Genomic DNA, 26,996 nt, shown 5'->3' with positions numbered 1-26,996 from the left:
CCTTCACAAATCGCTGACTTAACATACAACAAAACAACGCTACTGGTTAGAAGTATTTATCTTCTTACCGTTTTTCACTCCAAAAACAAGGTCAACAGCAGCCAGAGATGCTACCAGACGTGCAGACCACAGATACATACAGAAGACTAGATACGCTAGCGCGCTGTCTGACCAATCACTGCACTCTAGCTCCGCCCTCTGAGAATCTTGTTGTCGTTTGGCTCACACTTGCTGATGATCACTTCCGGTCTCAGAAAATGAAAAAACGGACCTTTTTCGTTTCTGTCTCTTACTGATTTTATTTGTTATTCTAAATATAAAATGAAAATCAAAGCATTTTTAAAATTTCGTATATCCCTTTTTGATCATAAAAAGGAAAAACGCCTTGTATTTCAATTTTATTTTTTGTATTTTAAAACGAAAATCAAATAACCACTCCTTTTATGTTTTTCCAATACCCGTTTCAGAACGGAAAATCCAATTGCCAAAATATACACCGACCGTTTTTGCACACTTGTGACTTCTTCCTTATAACATGCAAAATGTTTATCTGCGCAGTCATGAAGGGACAAGATGCATTTTCTGCTAAGTAGATCACACAAATTGCTATATCTTTTTTTCAGAAATGTGTATTAAAACATTGTGCATAATGCAATTAAATATTCAGCAGGCTGTCTTGAACTGAGAGGTTAAAACAAGTTTTTCTTCTTTTGTCTGTGTAGATTTTTAGTCGTCCATTGTCACGTGCTTCAGTAAAAGGCGATGAGACTTCAGTTTATGTTTTTTGAAGACAGTTTACCCTTAATCCAAGAGGCTTCCTCAGGTCTGAATGACTGATGGGGAGTTTCAGCTATTTCAAATCTCAGAAGGGATCTCAAGACTGCATTATTAAGCGATGACGTAGAGCCCCTTTTGTTTTCAGACTGCTGCTTTGGTTTAATACAGATGACTTCTACAACACTTCTCTCAAACCATTTCTCTTCCTTACCCAGAATACGAGTTTCTCCATCTCAGTAGAAAAATATTCATGCATAAAAGTTTATCGAACATGAAAATTAGGGATTGATTGATCATCTAAGCCTGTGTTTAGTATTTTTCCTATTCTGTGTGCAGGAATATTTTTAAAGAATTCACAAAAAGTAATGTAAAAATTTAATACTTTAGTTCAAAAGCAACAGCCTCTTTCTCTCTGTAGTTTTCAAGCATGTAAAATATATCTATATGCAAAACGGAATAATTTGTATTAGATTTGGAGTTATTCTAACTTGTGATGCCAAGATTTTCCTTATTACTGCAAATGCCCTGAAAAAAAGACAGAAATCCATCTGTAATACCAATGCAATACCAATTTTCTTGCACTCTTTTTGATGTATGCTGTAATAATGTCAGCGAACCGAACACGGACCAACCTTGTAAACCATTTATTTTCAGGATCATTCACGTCATGATTTAACAGGCAGATGCAAACAACCCCTTAAATACGACCCAGATATCTGCTAACATGTATGTTCACGTGACAAAACACATTTCAATGCACATCTTTAACGCTGATGAGCTGCGTCACACCGTACGGATGCAAAATGAACAGCGCAGATGAATTATTAAGACCACAAAAACGGGTTCTACTGGCACCTTTATCAAAACCGGACTCTGCAGCCGCTGTGCTTCAAAGTGCATGAGATGTGAATCTTTAAAAATCCTGACAGAGCTGTGACCGCGCCTCTGATCCGTCGCCAAACGGCTGGTTCAGGTGTGAAGTGAGATGCAACGCTGTTCTCTCCAAGGCACATTTTATGAGTTCCTGCAAAAGTCAGTCACATGCTACTGCTCAGTCAAGATGTTAGGAAGCTCAGTTCCTGCAGCTCTGCACATCTGCCGCTGCGTTCATAATGAAGGTGAATGATTCGATGATCTTCGTAACACTGACTAAAACATCCAAACGTGAATCGGGGCTTATCGTACACGAGGGGGGACAGAGGTATTTACTGACACTTCACTGAGGCGTTTCACACGCAGGGAAATCACATTTTTGTTCCTATTATTTCATCTCAGACGTGCAAGTTAAAGCAATCCTTGTTACATTACAAATGAAACTGAATCCCCCTGATAAAGACGAAACAGCAAAGGTTGCTATCAAACTACTAAAATCTACAGTAAAAATAATAAAGGCACATATACAGCGGCGAGTCTCTCTTTTTTTATCTTTCAGTCTGTTTTTTTCCGAGAGGCTAGCAGCAGAATGGCATTGTGCAGTTGGCTGCTGCCCTGTTTCTTCCTTCCTGTGAAAGACGGCTTCCCCTCGGCCTACGGGTCAGCTGCCGTGACGAGTTCGAACCACTGCCTGAGAGCGTCGCTCAGAGTCTCCGGCAAGGCGTTGACGTCTCGCAGGATGACGTAGAAGGGGAAGGGGAACTCGTCCATGTAGGAGCGGATCTCTGGCATTTCTCCCGGTCCTTTGAATATGGGCACCTTGATGTCCAGGATGGAGTCCTGCAGCAGAGCACCCATGATTTAGATACGCTTTATGTCTAGAGATTTAGAAAGTAAAAAAAGCACAAATTGTCCTTCTCTTACCCGTGAGTTAGGGTTGTCCAGCACCACGAAGATGACGAAGACGTTGGCGCTCCGTGCCGCCCGCACTGCTGCCATCACTCGCTCCTTCCCCTCCAGGAACAAACCCCTGCCGTCGGACACGATGACCAGCAGCTGAGCCGTTTCTGTGGAGGGACGTCACAGGTCAGACAAGAACGACCAGGAAGTTTGTAGCATTTGGCTAAAGAGGTAGATAAAATAGACTTGTCACAGGTTTCTTTCCTTAATCTGAGTTATTTTTTTTTAACTTTTAGCATCTCCTACAGTGCAGTGCAACTTTAAAGAACGTTCATATTTTTAGCACTTCTTTAAATGCTAACTCAGCTAGCTGTAAAGTGCTGGCAGAATAGTGTGAAGTGGGTTTATCACCTTTTTTTTTAATGCAGGAAGTAAGGATGAGGCGAGACAAATCATCAGCTCAGAAACCACAACAATCATTGTAAAGACATTGAAAGGCTCCATAGTCCCTCTTAACCGGGTGATAAGTCTCTGTGGGGACTTCTTTCACGTTGCATATCATCATTCAATCCACTGCTATTATAAAAATGCTCATTGTTGCAGCTCTATGGGGGGAAAAAATAGGATTTACACTGAATAGTAGTGTCTTTAGTGTTGCAGAGGGTTTATATGAGAAGTTTATATTGACAAAAAGAGTCTTGTGCTGCTGATTCAGGAATACAATAAGCTTTTTATCAGAGTTGCACACATTCACAAAAAGCTTTCCACAGAATTCCTCAGCACTGCAGATTCCAGTGCTGTTTTGGGTCAGTGTTTACAGGCTTAGCTGCCTGCTAAAAAGCTGAGCTCCTTCATAATGCTGCCTGTATCTGAGCCCCGTGAAAACGAAATCTTAGCTCCACCAGGGGTTTGCACAGCTTAGTCAATAACTAGAGTTAACCTCAGAGCGCCCGACTCTCTCTGTGTGTCACTCTAAAGGCCGGTTTGTTGGGCAGAAGATATGATCTGGGCCTTGATTCCAGTTACTCAGCAGCACACAGGATAGACACAAAGAAAGATTAGTTCATCCTTTTTCACCCAACAACATATTTTAAATGGAACTGGACATTTGCATGTTTAGGCATGGATATGATTATCAATACTTTTCAAGAACTGAGGAAAACACTTCTGAAGCAGTGGCTGAAAACTGAAAAACAAGTGCACAGCAAACAGACTGCAGATCAAGTTTAGAAATGTCAACAATAACAGCATTAAATAAATGTTAGCTGAAGTTCTGCAATTTTGTGTTTCATTTGTTATTATCTATAAATTGTATTTTATCAGATGCAAACATTAACAACATAATATTAGCAGTGTATATTAACCACTGATCATCCTGCTCTCTAAATTTCATCAAAATCAGTTGAACACTAGTATTAGTCACAGCAGCATGGGAGCTAAATAAGCCCAGAAGCAGCGAGTCTCTACCTGAGTTCATAGATCCTGGATTCTGCTGACGTGCTGCTAGAAACATTTTTATTGAAGTCTCCAAAAACTGCAGGGGAGAGACACAAAGAGGGTAAATATAACAGGAAGAGCTGCACTTTAAAAACAAGCTACAAAGTAAACGGAGCATATTTACCCCTAAATTCAAAGGAAGAACTTCATCCACATTCTGCAGTGTTTATTACATTAACTGTGAGATTTTTTTAAATACTTCACAGAAGGTGATTCATTAATTTCTTCATAGTCATAAGCACAAAAAAAAAAACCCAACAACTATCAGACCTACACTATACAAGCACATGACCTGATTGAATCTCTTCCTACTGTGCACAACAGTAATTCAGAGTGATAGTCAGTAATCAATTGTTGTGAATTGGACTTATATGGATTACTAAATAGCACAGGGGCTGGAGGGGTCAGGAACCTCTTTCTTGTTTTAAAACTACAATTAAAGCTCAATTAAAAGTGATATTAGTACCTACAATATGTAAGAAAAATAGCTCTAATACCTTCCCCCGTGTTTTCATCTGCAGCACTATTTATGTATCTTTGGTCATGTTCAGCACCAGTCTTCTCTTCCCCGTTAAATAAAAGCATCATAACTGTATCTTTGTAAAGCACTTTGTAATGTTGTTGTTTTCCGCTAATGACAAATCAGCAATACAGGAGTCAAACATCATCTTTGTGAGTTGCATCCAAAAGCTAGGACGCCAGCTTCAGGTGAAGTAAAATAAATGGAGGATTCCCACCTGTGCTATTCTGGTCTTCTTCTGCTGGAACTGACAGAGTCGGAGAATCCGAGCCCCAGACTCGTCATTAAACTGCTGCTGGAAGGGATGCAGCAGCTGCACCTCCTCTCCAAAACTGGACACATGAGCAGACGACACATGTTAATATGTGCTACATAATTTCTTTACATTTCTGTATGTTCATCTTATCACTTTGTACAAACATGTATGAAAGAAACTGAAGGTTCTTACCTGCACACTGACACCTGTCCGACCTCCAGCAGAGTGAGGGCGTTGATGATCACTGACAGGGATTCAAATGCCAGCTGCATCGCATACATGGGAGACAACAGGAAAAGATTTGTGAGACATTTATTAGAATCATTAAAACTGTTTATGTGTGCAGACAATGAAAGGACGTGTCCAGTTGTGTGTAATTGTGAGCAAACACTTGGGAAACCCAGGAAATTACATTTTTGTTCATTTTAGAGGCCAAAAGTGCCTAAAACAAGAAAAGCACTCAGAGAGCACAGTACTCCGCCAAGGCTGCTCAGTCGTTGTATCATTTACGACGGATGAAATTTTTTATTAAAAAATTACCTTGCGGTGAGCACAGGTGTGTTATGTATGTGCACATTACGTACAGATACCGAATTGCATTACCTAAATATGTAGCGAGCGGAAGGAATTGATGGGACTCAGAAACACCCCCACAATTTAATCATTTGTTCCTTGTATCATTTCTGACGGATAAGTCCCGATAAGTCCGCAGTGGTGGATTTGTAGTAGGATCGCAACCATGTGATCATCAGCAGGCAGCTGCTGCAGTGATCACTTGTTGTCATAGTTACAGTGACGTCATGCCGCTATATATATACAGAAATATTCAACAAATCTGTGGATCCAGACTATAAGCCGCATCACTGCCAAAATCTAATCAGTTGGTCCTTGTGTCATTTCTAACCTTCCCTGAAAATTTCATCCAAATCCGTTTATCCGTTTTTGAGTAATGCTGCCAACAAACAGACAAACAGACGGACAAATGTACGCCGATCGTCACATAACTCCACCGCGTTCCTTGGCGGAGTAATAATCAGTAATTGAAATGTGTGCGAAAGTCCTGTTTGTTGATGAAAGTTTTCTAACATTTGCATGCAGCTGTGCAAAATACACAATTATTATCGAATGTTTCTCCCATTTATGCAGCAGAATGAATGTGAAGACGCCACAGAAGAGTCATGTGAGCAGTGAATCAGGCAACACATGAGGGCTCTCTGACCTGTTTGGAGTGGTTGTCCACCATGCTGGAGGAGTCGTCCACAGCCAGACAGATCTGATATTCTCTCTTGCTGGGCTTCGTCCTCCGCAGCCAGATTTTGTCTTTGCGGAACTGACTGGCGATGTAGGGGATCACCTTCCTCATGTTCAGACGCTTCCCCGTGCGGTAGTCACCTCTGAGGAGCAGGGAAAAATCACACATGCATTTACTTCTCTGTTCCAACACAACAATAAAACAGGCGAACAATGAGCTGCCAGTTTCACCACGGGAGACAACATCAGGACAAAACTCACAAGAAGCTGTACACACAAGGTTAACGGTTTAGGGGAAAGGTGTTGTTACACACTTGAGTTTGGCGGCCTGTGTTGGCTCCAAGATGAGGCGGAGCTGCTCGCACAGCTGCTGGGAGAGAGCCGAGGTCAGGGTCTGGTACTGATGCCACATGGACGCTGCTGCACTCTCCTGGAACACAACCAAGAACACAACCAAGAGCAGCATGAGACACAGCCTGGGGTCAAACAGCCTGAATTACATAGTTTATACCTGGATAGAGCCAGAGATAAAAGACAGCTGGTGCTACATTAGACAAGAACCTCACCCTGAAAAGCTGATCTGTAATATTCTAATTCATGACTGCAGGTATTAAGGAGACCTTTTCTGAGGGCGTGTATATTAGATTTGCATAAGTGCATGATTTGAAAGATAAAAAATTAACCCTTGTGATGCATGAATTTTAAATAAATTTACATTTTGAACCAACACATCTGAGATACAATAACAGGAACCTTCAAAGAAACTACTGCAGAAACCAGGGTCTAAATTAAGTTCTGGAAAGATAGATTGACCTCCCAAAAAGTCCACGTTTCAAACATTGTTGATTGGTCAATTGTGTAATCAAATTTAAGCAGCCAGAGAGATTTTACAACCAGCAGATTGATAAGATCCAGATGTTGTTATCCATATTTACAGAGGACGTTATTCATATGGACTAATTTGATCTATTGTCCAGAAACTGTCTTTAAGCCTGACTTTAGAACAAATCTCAGGTCAGACTCACCTCCTCCTGAGTCCCTGCAGCCAGTTTGTGCCAGGCCTCCAGCTGCAGCTCCATCTCCCTCCTGATCTCTTCTGGGTCTCTCTCTGATTTCTGCAGACACACAGAAACGTTGTTACCTGAAGATTTATGCAGTCAGGTACCCAAATGATGCTCTGACTCAAACCCACAGACTTTGAATTCACCGTAAAACCTTCATAATATCACAGAAAACATCATTCAATATCTGTTTTAGGGCCATGCCTAGCAATGTAACAAAGACATAAATGAATACCAGTGGAGATGATGTGCTCTGTTTATATTGTCAATTTTGTCACTACGTCTTCACTGTATGCTACAATAATTCCTAATAATATGAGAAAATGTATTGGTAGCTACATGTAGGAAGACTGACCAATTAAAAATCAACCGTATTTATATAAAGTGATAAAGTCTAGATGAGTTTTATATAACTTCATAGTTCTAGACTCTGTACTGGAGTTTACAAACTGTTTTTGTTAGATTTCTAGTTATAAGCTCAGTTTTTTTTTTCCCCAGTAACATTACTGCCTTACTTAAATAGTAATAATATTTTTTTAATTTTTATATCTTTAGATATAAAGAACTGAAAACAGCACTTTTTAAGAATTCTAAAGACCTGCAGATACACTACCAGTCAAAAGTTTGGACACACCTTCTCATTCAATGTTTTTTACTTATTTGTTATTAGTTTCTACATTGTGGTTTAATACTGAAGATTAATACTTTTTTATTTACAACATAATTCTATATGTATTCTTTTATAGTTTTAGATGTCTTCAGTATTAATCTACAATGTATAAAATAATTAAATAAAAACTATTGAATGAGAAAGTGTGTCTAAGCTTTTTTACTGGTAGTGTATGTTGGAACAAACTTTACTGGAACCTGGTGGCATTTTGCAAAAACATGAATGAAGAAAACAACAAAAAAAAGTTTATTACTGCTATCTGATGCTGTTTATAGTTTGATTAAATAGACCATGTTTCACAAAAACAGCAGGACCTTTAATGCCAGTCCTAACAAAGCCACTTTCATAAGCCCGTGAAAATGTAAAAGCAGGTGTTTGGTGTTTACCTGCATGGTTTCCAGCAGCAGCTCAGCAACAGTGTGAATAGTGGATTCTGTGCTTCTCTCTGCTTTGTCTTCTTCTCTGAGTTGTTGTCGGTCCTTCCACTTCTCCTCTTCCTCCTCCTTCTCCCCCTGCTGCTGCACCTCCATCTCTCCGCTGTCTACACCTGCACAGTAAAGAGTAAAGAGCAGTCTGGAGTCAGCAGTGTCACAAAACCAGGATTCAAATCCAGTATAAACACAGTGAGCTGATAAAACTACAGCACCTTTCTGAGACGCCTTGGAAGAGTCCAGCTGCTCAGGTTTTAGCTCCTGAACCTCAGCGGCTTGGAGCTCCTCTTCCTGGTTCTCCGTTTCCATGGCGACATCCTCATCGTTCTGGTCTTCATCCTGGTCCTGCTGAGGCCCTGCTGCCTTCTGCTGGTCTGCACTGGCAACATCTGGAAGTAGAAAGACCAGGAAACTCAACATTCATTCATCTGCTTGAATATGAGGTTGTTGCTTCATTGTCACAGAAATATAAAAAGTGAAATTTCCCTTCCCACAGTGTGTTCGTTGTGTGTGGATGATCACTGACCGTATGTCTGAGTGTCGTAGGATGTCTCGCCCTGTTTGATGTGTTCATACAGGTCAGACTCCTGCTGGGCGTCGCTCTGCCTGTTGTCCTCAGTGCGATCTTTACTGCTCTCCACCGTACGCAGACGCTTGTTAACGCGCTCGTTGTAGTCGCCTGTCGAACGCTCGTTGTCCGCTTGTCCAGGTTTTCTTTTGAAGCTCTGGAACATAAAGCAGAGGAGGAAATTAGGTGGATTGAAACTTGAGAGAAATGGAGGGAGTCTGAAGTGGGAGCAAGTAAGAGAAGTTTACCACACCTGAGTCTTGCTCTGAGTCTGTTTCTGTGAAGACATTCTAGCTGTCAGCTTTGACTCGTGGCCCTCTGATTGGCTGGCGTCAGCTGATCCACTTCCATGCTCCTAGTAAACCAGAGAAAACAGAATATACTGTATAGCTGCCATTTCCACTGTAATCTATATGAGGATACAAGTGTCCATGGAGAGAAACCAAACTTCAATTGTCTATATTTTATAAGGATGAACACTTTATAGTGTAATTTCATCTCAAGCCTTTACATATTTAGAACTGTTTCTGCTTGACCATGTCTGATTTGCCTGAAAAATTTACAACATGAAGTATGGATATTTGTGAAATATGGGGTCCAAAAATGAAAACATGCCCCTATTAAAAGTATATATTTTTATCGAAATATTATGAAAACCATTTTGAAACTGCACAACTCTGTTCAACTTGCAATAGCCATATTTTTCTTTCTGTGGTAAAGCTTGTCACACCTGCTTAATCAGTTATGAAAGTCCAAGAAAATCATTTTCCTTTCATTTTAGTGACCAGCAATTTCATATTATAAAGCATTCTATACATTTTATGTACTATTGTGACAAGCAACTGCATAAGGTTCATAAAATATCATGAGCTGACTTCAGCATGATCATTTGTTTAAGTGTGCTGAAAGACAGGAAAATGAATATTTCAATTCACCATAATCAGAGATTATATGATGTACTTGTCCAATATTGTAGATTTGGAATCAATGGCATAGTGAGAAACAAGAGTTACGTTAAAACAACATTTTAACTTTTTTACGTTAAAAGTTAAAATGTTACGTTTTTATCTTTAATAGTTCTTGAGATATTGTTGTCCTATCATAGCCTCAAATTTCCCAAAAAAATGTGCCAAAAGTGGGTCAGCTTGCAATTTTTAAAAAAGATTATATACCTCAGATACTATTGTAGATATCCACAGTTTGATAAAAAATCTTTCAAGCAAATCAGACTTGGTTGAGCAACATCCCCCTGCTGATTTGAGGAGGAATAACCCAATAATACGTTTACTATGGTAAAAATACAGTGAATTGAAGCGAGTTTCAACGACTTGGTTACCTCTTTAGCCTGGTCCCTCTCTGATGCTTCTCCTGCCACCTCCACAGCTGTATCACTCTGAACATTCTGCTCTCCGGTCTGACCGTCTGCTTGGTGCTCCTTCCTCTCAGCTGACTCAGGCTGCTCCTCATCCTCACCTCCATCTTCCTCCTCCTCTTCCTGTAAGCATTAAAATTCCCAACAGTGAAACAGTGTGTAAACATTTGTGTTGCTCATAATGTACAGGTACAGTCCTTTGTTGACTTCCACACCTTTGGTTTTTGTCCTTTATCACTTGGTACAGTCATATCCTCGTTTCTTCCAGCCTCTTGTCCTTTCTCCTCCTCCTCTTCCTCCTTAGCTTCATCTTTCTCAGCAGACTCCTGGTCTTCTTCTGCTTTCTCACCTCCCTCCTCCTCCTCTCCCCCCTCTTCAGTTTTGGGGTCTTGATTGTTTTCCTCTCCTGGCTGGTTCTCCTCCATCTCCTCTGCTCCCTGCTCCTCGTCCCCTCCATCTTTCTGTCCATCCTCCTTTTCATCCACATCCATGGGTTTGTCATCAATGTCGAATGGATTCTCCTCTGAAAAATTTAAATAGTAAATAAGACTCCACTGAGCTCAGGGAGGATGTATTTCACGGCTGGTTTTCAATGGACAAATATATATTTTCAAAATATTCCTGCCACATTGAAAAATTGAAAATCTGTGAATATACAAACATGTGAGACAAAATGTCTCCTGGTTTTGTCATCCTACTTGGGTAAATTTAAGACTAGCAGAGAGAAGCCTTCCTCTTTAAGCATATTAGGGTAAACGAAAGCTCTGTATAGTTTGCACAGTGAAACATGCATTAACAGGAGAACGTACTTTTGACTTGACTGGGACTTAAACAAGTGCATTCAATCAAGATATACAAACAGAAGGAAACTGTTCTCATGTAATGCAGAGAAGTGCTTGCTTTTTGCAAATAGTAACACCAGACGTTATAGGTCTCACCGTCACCCTCGCCTTCTCCATCATCTCCGGCCTCGTCATCCTTGTCCAGGTTTAGATCCTCGGGCAGATCCATGGCCTCAGGCTCAGGTCTCTTGTCCTGCTGACCGTGGTACGGGTCCACCTCATTCTCATCAAACTCCCTCTGAGAAACAGCAAGAGCATAGATCAGACACTGCTGAGCATGTCGAGCATAACACACATAGCTTTAATTCAAATGAACCTAGAAATGTAGCATAGGTATGCTTCACTTCTGTTGCAAATTTGGTAAAGTTGCAGCTGAATAGAACAGGTTCAGTAATGGTTTTCTAACTGTAACTTCTTTATATAACGCTATTGGTCACTCTATAATTTAAACATAGACAGTTATTATATTTCAAGTGTGTCTGACACATACAGCCTAAGGTGGGGAGTTGTTACTGATTTAGTTTGGTCCATTTTTCAAATAGAAATGCCAACAAAAACAGCTAGAATGGTGAACAATGCAGTTTAGTGACTGTGTGCAAGAAAGGACATCTGTGAACAACTTTAGTTGAATATAAATTACCTCATCCCCTTGTTCGTGGATCTTTTCTTTCTCCTCCTCGTCCATCTTTTCATCTTTGTCCTGGTTTTTCTTGTCTTTGTTGGGATCTGCTGCATCCAAGTTGTCATCTTTGGCCACCAGCTCTGATTCCCCCTGAAAGAATTCAATGTTTATAGGAAATTACAACATGTAGACAAACATGATTGTAAAAATGTCTCTAAATAATGATACATGGTTCGAAATGTGTATGTTTCTTGTGTTTTCTTTGCATCTCTTGTAGTAATGTTGTGTACCTGGTCCATGCCCTGGCCAGACTCCTCCTCCTTGTCACTTCCTTCATCTTCGTTATCATCCTCATCGTCCCCCCACAGTCTCTCATCCAGAGTGTCTGTCTGTCCTTCACCCAGGTCCCCCATCTTTTTGTCCAGCTCCTCCTCATTCTCTTCATCAGAGTCCTCATCTTCACCTACAAATGATTAAACAGAGAATAACCCATTCAGCAGTGTTTCTGCAACAAAAAACACACTGACAACGTGCCGACTGTTCCTAACATCCTTCCCAAATCCCATACAACACATAATAAGGTAATAAAGTAAGCTAAATGCTATTCTCCTTAGCCTAAATGATGCTTTTGCCTCCAATGTAAACCAACCTGGTTCATTCTCATCCCCGTCATGCATCTGGCCATCAAAGTCCTCTGACATCTCAATGGCGTTGTCCTCTGACTTGATATTGCCTTTTTCCTGCTGTTCTTCCTTTTCCTGACCCTCCTGGAAGGTGTCCTCCACCTGGAGCAAGAAGAAAGCCGGAAAACTTTCATGAGAAAAGCTGATCAAATAATCTTAAACTCTGTGGCAATAACGTGCTACAAACAGATTACATGTGTTAGAAATGTAGGTTATATATAATGTAAAAAGAAAGCAAAAACCCCCCCAAAAAAAATGTCATTTGTTTTTCAAACCGTTATAAAGCAACGGGTATATATATATAATATACAGTTGTATGCAGTGTGATGTTCTGCTCATTGCTAAAAGAAAAAGTTGAGTATAGAAATATAAACTGAGTTGCTGGTTTCTCAAGAGTAGTAGTAGTGGATTAAGATTAGTTTTTTTGGTAAAATTAGATAAATTTTACCTATTAAACTGAAGGACGAATGATTAAAGACCTGTCTCTAAACACAAGCCTACTTAAATCCTATCCTTTGCAGTTGAGGTAAATAAAGGCCCTGTCACTATTTGTGGTAATACCGTCATGACGATACCTGGCCATTTTTTCATTTTCCTTTTTTTGAAAGAGAGCATGACATTTGTTTATTCATTGGAGTCCATTCATTCATCCGTCAGGGCAATGTGTGCCGCTACTGGATGCCACACCAATCCAAAGAAGCGCTGCACTGATGCGACAGCTATAGGATGAACTTCAGGTATTTCATCACCTGATCTTCGTTCTCGATCTTGTCGCTGACGTCTTTGTTGCCCTCGCCCTCTCCTATGCCACCGCCCTCGTAGTCGTGAAACTCTGTGGCTCCTTCTCCGTCTCCACCGGCCATCAGCTCCTGAGGCAGGCAGAAACCCTGAAAAAGACACCACAGTAATTGTTAGGTTGTTCCAATATACAGATTGTATTACAGTTATTCTTTAAAATGGGATGATGCAGCTCTTGCAGTGTTTGTACCTTCTGAGCGAGCTCAGTGAAGATGCTGGCCAGTACAGACAGCAGTTTGCCTGTGCTCCTGTGTGCTCCCAGTGATACAGCCACATAGTAACGCACTAGATCAGAGTAAATCCCCATCAGAGGCTCCAGACGAACCAGCATCCTGCACGCCCTGTTTACCTCCTGAATACACAGCAGAGACATATTAATATAAGCGCAAAAAGACATGCTGATGCATTAAGAGGAGATCAGAAAATGAAATCTAGTCATCACAAGTAAAAATAAGCTACTTATACAGGACTGTACATTACATTATTACAGAAATAGTTGCTGATTAAGAAGAACAAAAAGCAGTAAAAAAGTGTTGGAAGTCGTGTTATACCATAGACAAGACCATGCACTACACAGATGTACAGCTCATTCATTTGTTAGTCTTCAACGTAAACTTCTAATTTCAGATGGACAGAAAAATAGCTTCAGATGTTAAACGTGCAGGTGTTGTGGTTACCTGGAGCTGCGGTGGCTGACAGGCGTCTCTGTGTGTCCTCAAACGGCTCAGCAGCCTCTCCAGCCCAGAACTGACATCTCTCACATTCAGAGCCTCCACCTCGGCTTCCACCTCCTCTTCCAGGAGTCGGGTCAGGTGACCGGGTTTCAGCACGTCCTCCGCAGGCTCCTCATCCTGGTCCTCTTCAGCACCCTCTGAAATGTAAAGAAACAGCAGTGATTAACCATCTAATTCTTTAAGAAAGTTAATATTACTAACACTTTGCATGCATTTAAAGCTGCATTTATAGCTGCCTTCCTTCACAGATTACTGCTGGCTTTAGCTACATCCTTCTCACCTTTCTTGGTGTCTCCTTGCTGCTCTTTCTGTTGCTCTCTCTCCCTTCTCTTCACAAGAGTCTGGACAGCACACAGCACAGTGTTGATGTTTGTCTCCAACTCAGCAGAAAACTCAGTACAGAAGGCAGACTGGTGATCTGTGAAGGAAGAAATGAGATGAATTGTTGAACTATGGGTCTAAATGTGAATTTCCAACAGAAGTCACATTTTCTGTCCTCTTAGCTTATGTATGAGAAGCACTAATATTTGAAGGAATATTAGGTACTGGTATGGCTGATCAGTGAAGTCACCTGTGTGCTGCTGTCCCAGGGAGAGCAGCTGGGTCTTCCAGGTGGTGAACTCAGTGATATTTGCCTCCACCTGTCCTCTGACATACTGCAGGCTCTGGGTTATGGCCGGCTGGCTGTCTGCATTGCCGACACACAGAGCTGGGGTGAAGAGCTGCTCCATGCCGGGCATCTGAGCCACAACAGCACCCAGCTGGTCGAAGGCTGAACAACATGTGTTGAAGTGGTTCCTGCAGAAAAAAAACAATGTTGTTGGAACTGTCTTTATGTTACAACTGCTTTACTATATCAAGTAAACTCAAGAGGGTTATGCTTTACCATGTGTGGAGAACTGTCTCAGAGGCCTGTTGTGCCACAGAGTCCAGCTCCACCTTCAGGTTCTGGGTCTCCTTCAGCATTGCAGTAACACGCTGGTGTAGCTGAGACCACGACGTGTCTCCTCTCCTCATCAGGCAGCCGGGGGGTTGGCGCTGGGCTGCCAGAGGGGACGGGCATCGCAGGGTGTGCTGCTTGCAGTTGCTCGCCTCCTCTTTCTGCTGGGGATCCTCGGGGCAGCACTGCAGCAGCCAGGCCAGCTGCTGCAGGAGGGTGGTGCACTGAGTCGCCAGCACCCGACCGTTGCTGACCCAGTCCCGCAGGGAGGCCTGGGGTGGGACGGTGCAGCCTGGATCCTCGCTGTTGCTCTGGAAGTGCGCCTTGATGCCCTGGACACTATTTGTTAGCCTCCTGGATGCAGTTATAATACAAGAAAACACAAAAACAAAGTGACGTGTTACAGTAATACAACACAGGCTGTGGACATTCCAATGTAAACCACCGAGTAAAAACCAAAACCAGCAGAAAATGACTTCATTTAATGCACTCATGCTCCCAGCCTCTGGATGGAATTCCAAACTCAAGTGCTGGATTATGTGTAGGGGAAATGTCTCAGAAGTTGTGTTCCATGATTGTAATGGATGATGTGGAGATTCAGAACCTCCCAGAAGATGGTTTGGTTCCATAAAATCACGATTTTCTGGTTATCCTGCTTAAACGTCGGTCACTTGCCTTCAAAACGCCTTGTGTGACCAAACTGGAAATAACAGTGTTTGCTTTATACAAACAGCTATTCTGATCTCCTTTCCTGTAATAAACGTTATAAAACAGACTTCTTTTTTTAGGTTTTTGTTGGTGGTTACACTAGCAACCTTAGCTCCAAAGAGCTTTGACTGAAGCTCAGCTGTTGCGGTCTTTCCCTACAGTTTCCTTTTGGGATGTTCATGTATCGTTGTCTGGTTAGACTGTCTGGATACAGAAAGTTAATCTGCACCCCATTCCCTTTTCATACTGTCTCTCAGACGGACCTGAGATGGATCCACTGCTCGGTGAGTTTGGTCAGCCGTCGCCTCTGTCGGAGGAGCAGCTTGAACAGATGTGAGGAGAAACCTCGACAGCGCTCAATGTTTCCCAGACCCAGTTCCTGCAACCAAATATTAACACACACGACACAGTAAAGAACAGCAGATGTTAAAGCTCTTCATTGTAATGTCTGCCCTTCATTTATTTCTACGTTTGTACAGAGAGTTGTCAGTAAAGTGGGTAAATACACAAAGTGTACTGTGGACCATCAATCAGTATCTGTATCTCACCTTGGCGGCGTGCTGGAGGGCCGTCTGCAGGGCGGTTCTTCTGGTCCATGAACGGTAGAAGTACTTCTGACAACCATCCCACGAAGTCAACAGCTCTGTGAACAACCTTCAAAATAAAGAAGGCAGACAAAATGGTATTCAGTGTAAAAACAATACTTACAAGCATACGAGGTGGTTCCTCAGGAAAATGAATTTGAAATTGCTGTAAAGAAGTCTCCTGCCAAAGCTTAAAGTGACACTAAATGCTGCGGAACCCTTCAGATAACTATTCTATTGAAGTTATATCATCATTTATTCCATTACTGTCAGGAGATAAAAGCTCAACAAACCTAACTTTGACAGCAGTTAAGAAGTGGCTCTGTCTCAGTCATTTTAGTTCTACAATAGTATCTATCTAAAGTTTACAAACATAGGTAGGCATACTTATGTTGCCTGAATATTAGCTTATATTCGACTCCGTAGGTAATATTTTTATGATTAATATTTCATTGTTTGTCCATATAAAAAGCAGAATTGTACAGCAGACATTCCTAAACAGCTACAGCATCTGGTAGCAGGTAATGAAACCAAACACAATCTCAGTCAGCTTCTGTCTTTGTGAATAGGCTTTAGGTTCTATTTACATGCTCTCGCCCTGTTCCTGGTTCCTGACAGCAGAGAGAGCGGTGTTCATCTCAAGCGGCTGCATACATAAGGTTTTCTCTGGGTCGGCTGTCCTATTCCACGTCAGGCCTTTACGGTACGACAGACCTTGAAGAGACAATGATAAAAATAGGAGTTAGTTTAGTTATGAACACTTCAGATTATTAAAAAATGTAAATCAGAGGGGGGAGCTCACCCATTTCAGCCAGCATCTTGAATAAGTCAGACAGAGCTCTCTGCTTCTGCTGCAGGATGTGCTTGACCTCGGCTTTCTGCTTTTCTTTATCTGCTGATGTGTCGACGGAGAGGCTCTGCAGGTCCCGCAGGTTGCTGATGACCTCGCCTGAAAAGAAGAAAAGGATGCTAAACTACCACCGAGGATTGTGAGGTGCATTAACAAACGGGGAAGCAGATCTGTGCTTGTTGAGGTTGCTGCTTAGAAATGAAGACAAAGGAACAGGAAACAAATCTCTTTTCTAAACAAATCCCCATCAAATAAAACTATTGAAATGCCACTAACTTGGCGATAAACACAAAAGGCTGGAGTTGTTTAGTTCATATCAAGACATAAGTAATATCCATTTTGTTGCTGTTTACAGTTGCATACACCCCCACATCAAAAGTGTCTTAACACACTCAAATGGAAGATGCCTTTACAACAGCAGCATCACAGGCAAATATTCAGCCTGACAGCTTAAATGTGCTGAGGAACGGTCATGTAAATCTGCCCCATTTGACTGTGATATTTATCGTGCTCAGGTGGCTTTCTTACCAGTGAAGTAGTCCAGGTCTTCAGCCAGCTCAGGCACTGGGTTTTTCTTCAGCAGCTGGATGCACATCTTCTTCATCTTTCTGGACAGAACAGGCAGACGTCCCTGTAGAGAAGCTGCTTCGGTTTCTTCTTCTGGGCCCTCATTCTGAAACACACAACACAGCTCAGTGACAAAACACCAAAGAAAAAAAGAGATCAGGAGTAACAATGCTATGATGCAACCTGTACCTGCAGATCTCGACCCTTTCCAGGTAGGTTGCTCTTCAGTGCCTGGTGAACCCGATGGATGGGTGTTTCCTCTGGGTTGGTGTCCACACCGTCCAAACTAGCGCTGTTTCCCTGCTCCACCAGAGAAGGAACACTCGGGCCACTCAGAGCCTCTTCAAACTTCTTGACAAACTTGAAGAGAGTGCTGAAAGAAACGTATGAGCAGAAAAGAGCTGACAGAGCCATCTATCTAGAATTCTTTTGGGTAAATATTAAAGTTAAAGCTGCTGTGGGTTCAAATTCTGGTCATATTGCATACCGATGTGTCTTCTCCACTGACTGTTTGATGGACCAGAAGCTGACATCATTCCACTTAGAGATCTTGACAAAGTCCTGAGAATGAAAAGTCACATCACAGTCGACCTTATGAATGTGCACTCAAAGGCTTTAATCTAGCATGTAAACAAACAAAGAAAACAACAACCAAAAAAATACACTCATACGTACTTTGAGCTCCTTCTCAATGGGCTGTCTGAGTTGAGTTATTTTGGTCTGGATGCATTCAGAGAACTGATTGTAGTATTTGTGCAGATTCCACAGAAGATTGGACAAATTCTCTGTTAAAAAAAGGCAACATGTCAATACTACAGCCTCTTACAGATTATAAGCAACTGCACCTGCACGCATTTCATCGTTGTGACCTGCAACTGTACAGTATGTCACAGGTCAAATGTATTTTACTGATCACCTCCAGTGACGAGACGCTCATTGAAATCGCACGAATAAGAAATCTAATCAGTGACGTCTGAGAGCATAAAAAGCCTGATATAATGGTCATGTACAATTTCAACACTGGATTTGATAAGAGCACCTCAGAACACTGTGGATTTGGTTCCACTATCTTTTATCTTAGATAAGATTGTTTCATATCCATGAAGGAGATGAAGACTGAGTGTGAGTACTGTACTAAAACAGATGGAGTAGTGATGGCTGACCTTGTCCAGGCTGGTTGGGGACCAGCAGGAGGTGGCAGTGGAAGCTGAGCAGCATGGCCAGACGAGTGTTGAACTCGCCCAGGGTGGAGCCCTCCATGAAGGCCTGCAGGGTGGAGGACACTGACGACAGGGTGAGGCGCTCCAGGTTCTCATCTGGACAAGACAAAACAGGAAAATGAAAATTCGGAAAGGGTGCAAAATATATTTTTTCTATTATAGGGTTAGAGTTAGTGTTAACACTGTCAATGTGGTTAAAAGCGTCAGTATAAGTTAATGGGACGCTGTCTTTTTTTTGGTTTTTTTGCCAAATCTGATGAATGAAACGTGTCTAAATGTATAAACAAAAACTGCAACAGTGGATTATCTGTGTACATGTGATGGAATGAGGTCGACTGAGGATAGCAGGCATCCATTCACACATTCCACCAAACAGAATAGTGTTCCTGTGGAATACTCTAAGGGCTGCTTTTTACATCATGCGGTTTAAAAATGTACCAAATTTGCTATAGGTTGTTCCTAGGAAAGGTTACTAATTAGTTAAGTTAGTAGTGAGCTATTACTGGATTTAATTTTTCACATTTTTTTTGTCTGAAAAAACATAAAGAAACTGACAAGTACGTGTGGCTCCTTTTCTGAAATATACATTCTTAATGTGATGTAATTTCATAATTTCTAACATAAATGTACATAAAGATTTCCTCTACACACTAATTGCATAATTATTTATGTCAAACACTTGTCATCTTTATCGTCATTTCGACTAAAACAGCATAAACTTCACTTTGCATGTACCTGTATTAGTCTCCGCCCTCTGTTCCTCCAGGTATCTCTCTACCAGCTGGTAGACAGAGAACCAGTGTTTGGTGGATTTCTCAGTGTGTCGCTTCATTGCGTTGTCCAGACTGCTCGACCAGCAACTATCACACAGAAGAGACAGGACGCATTTAGATTATAAACAGCTCATATATCCCACCTGTCAACATCCTAACTCAGAAAAACACATGACAAGTTAAGGATTAGCTGGTGGCTAGTTAGTGTCTAAAAACTAATAGAAGATATGAGCTAGATTAAACTTTTTTCGTCTTACTTGAGCTCCAGTTTGCGCCACTGGATAATGAGCTGTGTGACTGGTTCCAGTTCGTTCCGCAGAGATACTGTGCGACTGGCGTTGTTCTCCCAGTCCTGAAAGCGAAAAAGACAGGTGAAACATCACTCATGATGCATCTACAGTTTGTCTGATCGCACATGGCACATGAGATATCTTGTTAACAGAACTCACTTGTGCTTTACTGAGAAGGATCTCCAGACCATTAAGGAACTTGGCCAGCGGGCAGGCCAGATTGAAAGCCATGATCCTCTCCATCACCACAATCAGCTAGAAACAACACACACAAACATGATTACAAATTAAAGGGAAAAGGACCAAGGTTTATCTTTTTAGACCCTTGAAGGCATCTCTGTGAGATTCTGTTTTATATAAAAGCTTCACTAATTAGTTCCCCTGATCTCTACTGAGGTTTTCAGCCTGATTTGGCTTTCGAGTCCATAATCTTTGTCCTATTCTGTCTTGTCAGCAACTGCTCATAGAAATGGGAATATAAAATGAAACAATAAATTAACTTGATGTGTGTGATATGTGCTGAAATTTTATACCCAATAAAGGTAACATATTTTAAAGCAATTACTTTAAGATGCAGCACAAGGCAATATATAGAAATATACTGTAACCACAATAGTATTGGCTACTAGTGATGGGTAACAGAGTGCATATTAAATTTACAAATTTTGTACCATGATACAGTATATTTTGTGGAAGGTTTGTAACCAGTTTGAATGACCTATGCTTTTCCAGTGAATTACACATTTGACAAATTGATGCATTTTATCACTCAGACACAAAAATCTGGCATCAAAATGATGTTTTTGCAGGTTAATTGACCTGTACGAGAGCAGGGTGGTCGGGCCAGTCCTCTAGTCTCTGCTTCACTGCCACCATCAGCTGTTCCAAAACAGGCAGACACAGACGGGCCTCGCTCATGTTGGGCTGCTGGTAGAAGTCATACGGTCCCTCTGAGGTAACGGCGAGACCATCAGCACCTCCTGAGCCCTGCACTGTGTTCTGGAGCAGTGCAGACAGCAGCAGCTCACTGCCTGTCAGCTGTTGGTCAAGTTCTGAATCTGAAAGGGAAACAGAAATTCATATGAGTATACTTCGACTTTATGATTAGAAAGTGATGAGTTTTACAAAGAGGAGCAGACAAAATTACAAACCAATCAGATGATAGAAGCGTGACATCACAGGGGAAGCAATCTGATAGGAGGAGACCAGGGCTTTGATATGTTCTTTGCTGCGATTGGCTGGTGCTGTACTCTGGTACCACAGTGATTGGGCGTAACCCAGACACAGGCTCTGATGGACCTGAACCACCGTGTTCATGGCAGCCGGAGACAGGGAGCCCATCTCTGACTCCTCCTGAGGTTTGTCTTCCTCCCCCTCCGGCTCTGTGTCTGCTGGACCTTCCAGAGTCGGCTGGGATGTGATGTCTGCAAAATCCTGGATGGTGGATCAAGTATGGACATACAATGAGTTTTATGGGAATATTCTCACTTTCTACAAGGTAAATCATTACAATACTGGTGACCTCTTACCGTTCTGTCTAGCACCACCATTAGATCGAGATGTAGACTTTGCACAGAAGATATATATCCAGAATTCTATTACATTTGCAGAATGTAACCATGGTCCCTAGTGGGTTAAACCTTAGGTAGTATGTAGTACACTCTGTCTAACCTGTTATTGTGGACACACTTGCTATTTTAGTTCATATGCAGTGATGCACAAATGGCTCTGAAAGTAAAGTATGTTTCTTTCATTAAATCAATGAGTTTCAAACCAATTTTTAAAGGTTTTCTGCATAAATTGATCCTAAAATGTGATCAGTCATGGGTGATCTAACAACAGACAAATTTGAGCCTTGAGACTTGATAACTGGTTGAATCTCCTCAGCGGCAACACCCTGAACAGAATAACGTTTGGGTTCGCACAAACACTGATCCAGAGTCCCTCAATGCAAGATCCAATGTCATTTAAATAACTACTTCTTTTTTTAAAACAAATCTCCTATATGCATGTTGCACTGTGGAAAATTACCATACAGAAGCTGTGGGAGCACTGCTACAAAAACAGAGCCCTGTAAGGACTCTAACGACCCTTTGACTATTCTACTGGTACTGATCTGAGGACAGATTTTTCAACTCGTAGAATCCTAAATTCAATCAAATTCGCGAAATATTTATAAACTTTTATTTATGGTCAGCTACTGTTAGGACATCATAAATGTTGCTGTGCTCATTTAAACAGCTCTTTAAATGTTGAAACTGAATTCCCCAAATTATCGAAAACAAGAAGGCACTCTATCTTTTGAGCATCAAATATTCAATAACTGTCATTCTGCAATTCATTTAAATCAAAAGGTTTTTAACTGACACGTAATATTTCAGTTGGTCTTAAATTATCACACTGGATGCATTAAAACTTCCCAATCTGTCCAGTACTACATAACCTGAGTTATCATGGTTATCATTGGGACACACAGGACAGATGAACTCTGCACTACCATCTAACAGCTGCATGAACATACCTTGTTGAACTGAGGGAACTGGCGTCTGAAGTCTCTTTCCTCCTGCTCGTCCTCAGTCAGTCCTGAGCCATGTAGTTGGCTGCGGCTTCGATACAAACTGGCCTCCATTTGCTCTCGCTCCCTTTTTCGTCTCTCTTGCTCGTCCCACTCGTTCACCAGAGCCTGAGGAGCATCAGGACAGAGTCAGTGAAGAAACAGCATAATTTTCACATTTTAACACTTCTGAATAGAAAACAGTTATTTAGTTTTTATAATATTTGCTATAGCTACAGTGCATACAAAGAATTGATCAGAGCTCTGACCTTGCAGATGTGTCTGAAGAGGCTGTGTGCCTCTTGGCTGAACTCCCCTGTGGACAATGTGTGGCACTGTACATACAGCAGAGCATTCAGAAGCAGAGTGGAAGACTGAGGAACCACGTGTTCAGTGTCCTGCTGGGGCAGAAGCTTCACCAAGCTGCGCACAACGTCCATACAAGTCCTGGAGCACAGAAAGTCAGCCCGGGCCAGATAGGATGGCAGGCTGGGGGACAGCGAGGGGAAAGCCAGCAGGCAGGACACCAGCTTAGGAAGACCTGGTACAGGGGTGAGAGAGGCGGCCACCTGGGAGGCCACCAGCCTCATGCCGTGCCGGAGCTGGAGGATGCCGGTCCTCACTGGTCCGACCACATCGGGGTACAGGGGGTAGTCCTCCAGCAGCCTCTGGCAGAAGCGCTGCTGGGAGTTTTGCCACACAGCCTCCTCTTTCAGGAGAGCCTGGACTGATGACCTGGATTTGGAGGAGGAGGAGCCGTGCAGCACTTTCAGCAGGTGAGACAGAAGGTCCTCCACAGCTGATGTCTGGCCGATACTGCAGCGGTAGTGCTGAAGCTCCTGGAAGAGTCGACCGTACTGGGGTTCATGGGGGCGACACGCCTGCTTCCTGGAGAGCTCAGCTATCTGCTCCTTCACCTGCTGCATTCGGATCCACAGATACCTACAAGCACAAGTCAGGTACCAGAACACACAATTAGAGTCCTATTTTCTGGATTTTTGATTTGTTAGTCATGTTTTTCATATTTGACAGTAAAGTCTGACCATCCTATAAGATTACTTTTTAACTTTAATTGCTTTAAACATATCTTTGACATTTGTGTACTGCAATTTTAGCTATTAACAGTAAATATATACAGATACTGTTATGCCAGCAATAAGATGTTATTCATTGTCTAAATTATACTGTGCTGATGAATACCTCAAATATTTTTAAAGAAGTACTTCAACATTTTGGGAAATTTGCTAAGAATTTACATTCTTGTAATTTGAGGTCTCACATCCCCATCAAATAAGCAGATTAGTCAGAGACATTCATTTCTGCCATGCAAATGAAATTACATTTAGAGAAGGAAATAAAGTCAGGAATTGAGTCAGTGTAATTCAGTGCAGTTGAAAGGCTTGATGTGGAAATACATCAGCGTCGGAGAGCAAGCAAAAATAAACCTAGTAAGCTCTTCAAAGAGGAATGTCAGGAATGTCTGAGTTTCACACTGCCAGATGTTTTTTGCTGAAATATATATCACTGAGTGTTCAGCATCCGACTCAGACCTTATTCGAGGATGTTGGAAGCCATCAGTGGTGCTGCTCTCCTCCAGCTCTGCACCGGTCATCAGCTGAGACGAAAGACTTCTTCCTCTCCACTCTTCCTGCAGCAGAGCCATCTGTAGCAGACACAGAGGAAGTTTTTAACTCGGAGCTCTTTATTTCCTATATTGCAGCCTATAAAGTAACGCTAGCTTTGAGAAAAAATGTTCTATAAAACTGCTTACTGCACTGTACATTTGAAGTTCATTCAACATAAATATAGTTAACTAGAAGTCAGGTTTCACTTATTTGTATGAGCTTTAAAAACCTAAAATCAGCAGATTTCGTTAACTTATTAAGTGGAAACCGTTCAGTCACACTGAATGCTGTTTCAGACAGACTCAATATTGCTTTACATTCTCTCAATTCAGCTGTACAGTCAGTGTGGAAACTACACATCATGGTGAGCACAAGTTTTTATTATGAGGTTAAGAAACAACCATGATTAAATTTAGCAGGTGCACAGGACAGAGCAAGTTTTTAAGATTTTATTCAAGCTACAAAAGGAAGCCTCTTAAGAATTTTAACTAAACAATTCATGATGGGAAGTCTGCTAATATTCTTTAGGTACTTTAAAAACCTAATTGTTTGAGCTAAGTGAACAGCAGTTCATTGAACTTATCATTTCAAATCAGAAGAAATCATGTTTGTAAGCTCAAAAGTGATCTGAAAATAAAACTCAGCTGACTTTATCTGAAATTAACAAAACAATGACACTAAGTTAATGAGAAAAGATTCCACAGAATTCCTGTGGCATTTCACGGCATGAAAACCATTTTCTAATATATATTAAATGACACACATGAAGATATTTTTTGGCAGAAACGTTGTAACAGCTGACCTCCTGCTGAGCGTAGTTGAGTTTGTAGGCCCTCTTCACAGCTGGGTCGAAGATGGTTTGTGGCGTCCACACTTTGATCTGCAGCAGTCCCATGTTGACCCAGAACACTCCGGAGCGAGCCAGCGGATTGGAGCCTTGGACTTTGCTTTGGACATATTGCTGCAGGCAGGTGATGCAGGCCTCCACCAGACCGTCAGGAAGCAGGTTTGGAGGCAGGAAGTCTCTGAAGACTGTCTGGATCTCCTGGGCTGCTATGAGAGGGTCGGGATCCTCCACCAGGCTCTCACAGCTCTCCATGTAGCCCTCCTGCAGGCTGGGAGGCAGCAGGTCGGCCATGCTCTGAAGCTGCCGGCGCAGGACTGCACCCTGGAGCCTGAAGTCTGTACCCCTGAAGAGACATACGGTGATTAGAGAAGTCCAAGAGAGGAACATTTCATTCAATTCAGTTCATTTCAATTTTATTCACATAGTGCAGATTCACAACATATGTCACCTCACAGCTTAGAGGGGATCCAGACTAACTTTTTCATTGGTAGCACTGGTGCGACCAACTTTCTCATTTGGCTGCACCTCCCACCTTGTCACGGACAAAACACATCACTTGGTAAACATCTGCTTATCGATAAACAAGAGTTAAACTAGGGTGTTCTAATGTCTCTCAACTTGCCGGCCAGCAGCAGATGGATCCCCCGTATGAGCCGGGTTCTCCTCAAGGTTTCTTCTCGTTAAAAGGGAGATTTTTCTTGCCACTTAGGGCTTGCTCTGGGGGTTCAGGCATACGGGTTCTGTGAAGCGTCTTGAGACAATTTGAATTGTAATTGGCACTAAATAAATAAAATTTAATTGAAATTGAATTGAATTAAAGTCATAATTGTTCAATATATAACCAAATGATCTTTTTTCTACATGCAGTCTTCAATGAGCAGAAAAAACAGCACATGTAGGTGCACTCTGCATTTCACAAGAACACGGCATTTTTAAGCATAAATACCACAGTACACCAAAGTTATAAAAGTACTACTTTTCACCACTGTGGTTAACACAGTAGCTACTTGTAGCGGTTAGTGCAACACAAATATTTATCTATTTATTGTATTATATTTTATGACAGGGATATTGTAGCTGCTACAAGAGATATTGCTGAATGGAATTCCATTGTACCCCTTGCAATGACAATAAAGCTTCTTATCTATCTTATCTAAATACAGCTTCAAGATCATCCTGCACCAGCACAATGTGACCTCTTGAAATTTTAACTCGCAAACTCTCAAAAAAATGTTGTAAATGACACCATTTTGGTCGCAGTGTAGAGCCCTGCTTAGCATAGCAAGGTACAGACCTTACGAATTATAAATGGAGAACAGAAAAGCCAACAATCCAGTGTTTTAATCTACCTGAATTCAGCCAATGCAGGAATGGCCATATTGTCCCACAACACAGCAGAAACATCCTGCAGCTGCTGGATCCTCTCCTTCCACTCCCCGAGGGAGACATGGGAGAGAGAGAGAAGGGCCACTCCAGACGGCTCCCATCGACCACCAGCGTCACTGTTGCTGAGGACTCCCAGCATGCAATGCGACCACACCGCTTTACTCAGCAAGGCTGGACCCTGAAAACACATGACTTACAGTTTGTAACCTTTATTAAACCAGCAGGAAATCAGTAGATGTGGAAATATCAACAGCCAGTACCATGTTATCTGCCCCATGGTGTAGTTTTGGACTTGGCTCGTTGTCAGGACTCAGTGGGTCCCATTTCAGCCAGCGATCTGGTTCTGAGGTGACGCTGCAGGTCCACAGGGCAGCCAAGGCCTCCGACAGCAGCTCACACCACACTAACGGCAGCTCCTCAGCTGGCTGGAGAGGAGATGAACCAAAAACAATGCTTTTTATGTTTGTGGTTTTCAATAACTATTTCGCTTTTAGGGATTTTTTCCATTCATCATTTGTACTGCAATTACTTGGTTGGTGTCTTAAATCCCCACAGTTCAGTGTATTATATGTAAAGTTTTCATCACTTTCTAATTCTAAGGCTAGAACAAAGCTCCCAAATCTGGCATTTTGAGGCTATAGTGAGTCAGAGGAGCGAGCCGACACTTTGACTTCAGTTTCACTAACTGACAATCTTATATTAGCTCTTTCAAAAATATATTTTGTCTTTTTAAAACCTGACTAAAACTAAAAATCCCTCCAGACATGTTTAATCAGTTCTTCTTTCAGTAATAATGT

The 26,996-nt window shown here is 41.8% G+C and overlaps 1 protein-coding gene across 1 annotated transcript in view; it reads right to left on the bottom strand.

Moving 5' to 3' along the window:
- Positions 1-1,406: 1,406 nt before the first annotated feature.
- Positions 1,407-26,996, bottom strand: part of mdn1 (midasin AAA ATPase 1) — a 71,335-nt gene continuing 45,745 nt past the window's right edge. Inside the window, exons 59-102 of the mRNA XM_023266440.3 lie at positions 26,460-26,624; positions 26,163-26,377; positions 24,769-25,156; positions 23,892-24,004; positions 22,611-23,283; positions 22,309-22,470; positions 20,939-21,221; positions 20,607-20,845; positions 19,947-20,042; positions 19,755-19,849; positions 19,460-19,584; positions 18,668-18,820; positions 18,180-18,289; positions 17,992-18,065; positions 17,694-17,877; positions 17,466-17,610; positions 16,890-17,036; positions 16,675-16,801; positions 16,052-16,157; positions 15,767-15,882; positions 14,742-15,149; positions 14,427-14,653; positions 14,136-14,273; positions 13,799-13,992; positions 13,312-13,473; positions 13,073-13,210; positions 12,290-12,425; positions 11,931-12,103; positions 11,659-11,790; positions 11,115-11,256; positions 10,392-10,699; positions 10,141-10,299; positions 9,058-9,159; positions 8,763-8,961; positions 8,452-8,625; positions 8,192-8,352; positions 7,100-7,189; positions 6,389-6,504; positions 6,043-6,217; positions 5,016-5,089; positions 4,785-4,899; positions 4,018-4,084; positions 2,575-2,717; positions 1,407-2,490 (exon numbers count right to left, since the gene is read on the bottom strand). Of these exons, the coding sequence (XP_023122208.2) occupies positions 2,305-2,490; positions 2,575-2,717; positions 4,018-4,084; positions 4,785-4,899; positions 5,016-5,089; positions 6,043-6,217; positions 6,389-6,504; positions 7,100-7,189; positions 8,192-8,352; positions 8,452-8,625; positions 8,763-8,961; positions 9,058-9,159; positions 10,141-10,299; positions 10,392-10,699; positions 11,115-11,256; positions 11,659-11,790; positions 11,931-12,103; positions 12,290-12,425; positions 13,073-13,210; positions 13,312-13,473; positions 13,799-13,992; positions 14,136-14,273; positions 14,427-14,653; positions 14,742-15,149; positions 15,767-15,882; positions 16,052-16,157; positions 16,675-16,801; positions 16,890-17,036; positions 17,466-17,610; positions 17,694-17,877; positions 17,992-18,065; positions 18,180-18,289; positions 18,668-18,820; positions 19,460-19,584; positions 19,755-19,849; positions 19,947-20,042; positions 20,607-20,845; positions 20,939-21,221; positions 22,309-22,470; positions 22,611-23,283; positions 23,892-24,004; positions 24,769-25,156; positions 26,163-26,377; positions 26,460-26,624 (7,635 nt within the window). The 3' untranslated portion in view covers positions 1,407-2,304. The remainder of the gene's footprint in view (positions 2,491-2,574; positions 2,718-4,017; positions 4,085-4,784; positions 4,900-5,015; positions 5,090-6,042; positions 6,218-6,388; positions 6,505-7,099; positions 7,190-8,191; positions 8,353-8,451; positions 8,626-8,762; positions 8,962-9,057; positions 9,160-10,140; positions 10,300-10,391; positions 10,700-11,114; positions 11,257-11,658; positions 11,791-11,930; positions 12,104-12,289; positions 12,426-13,072; positions 13,211-13,311; positions 13,474-13,798; positions 13,993-14,135; positions 14,274-14,426; positions 14,654-14,741; positions 15,150-15,766; positions 15,883-16,051; positions 16,158-16,674; positions 16,802-16,889; positions 17,037-17,465; positions 17,611-17,693; positions 17,878-17,991; positions 18,066-18,179; positions 18,290-18,667; positions 18,821-19,459; positions 19,585-19,754; positions 19,850-19,946; positions 20,043-20,606; positions 20,846-20,938; positions 21,222-22,308; positions 22,471-22,610; positions 23,284-23,891; positions 24,005-24,768; positions 25,157-26,162; positions 26,378-26,459; positions 26,625-26,996) is intronic.

The sequence above is a fragment of the Amphiprion ocellaris genome, chromosome 12 (genome assembly GCF_022539595.1).
Source record: "Amphiprion ocellaris isolate individual 3 ecotype Okinawa chromosome 12, ASM2253959v1, whole genome shotgun sequence".
Lineage (NCBI taxonomy): Eukaryota > Metazoa > Chordata > Actinopteri > Pomacentridae > Amphiprion > Amphiprion ocellaris.
This window is presented reverse-complemented; position numbering and strand designations above follow the sequence as displayed.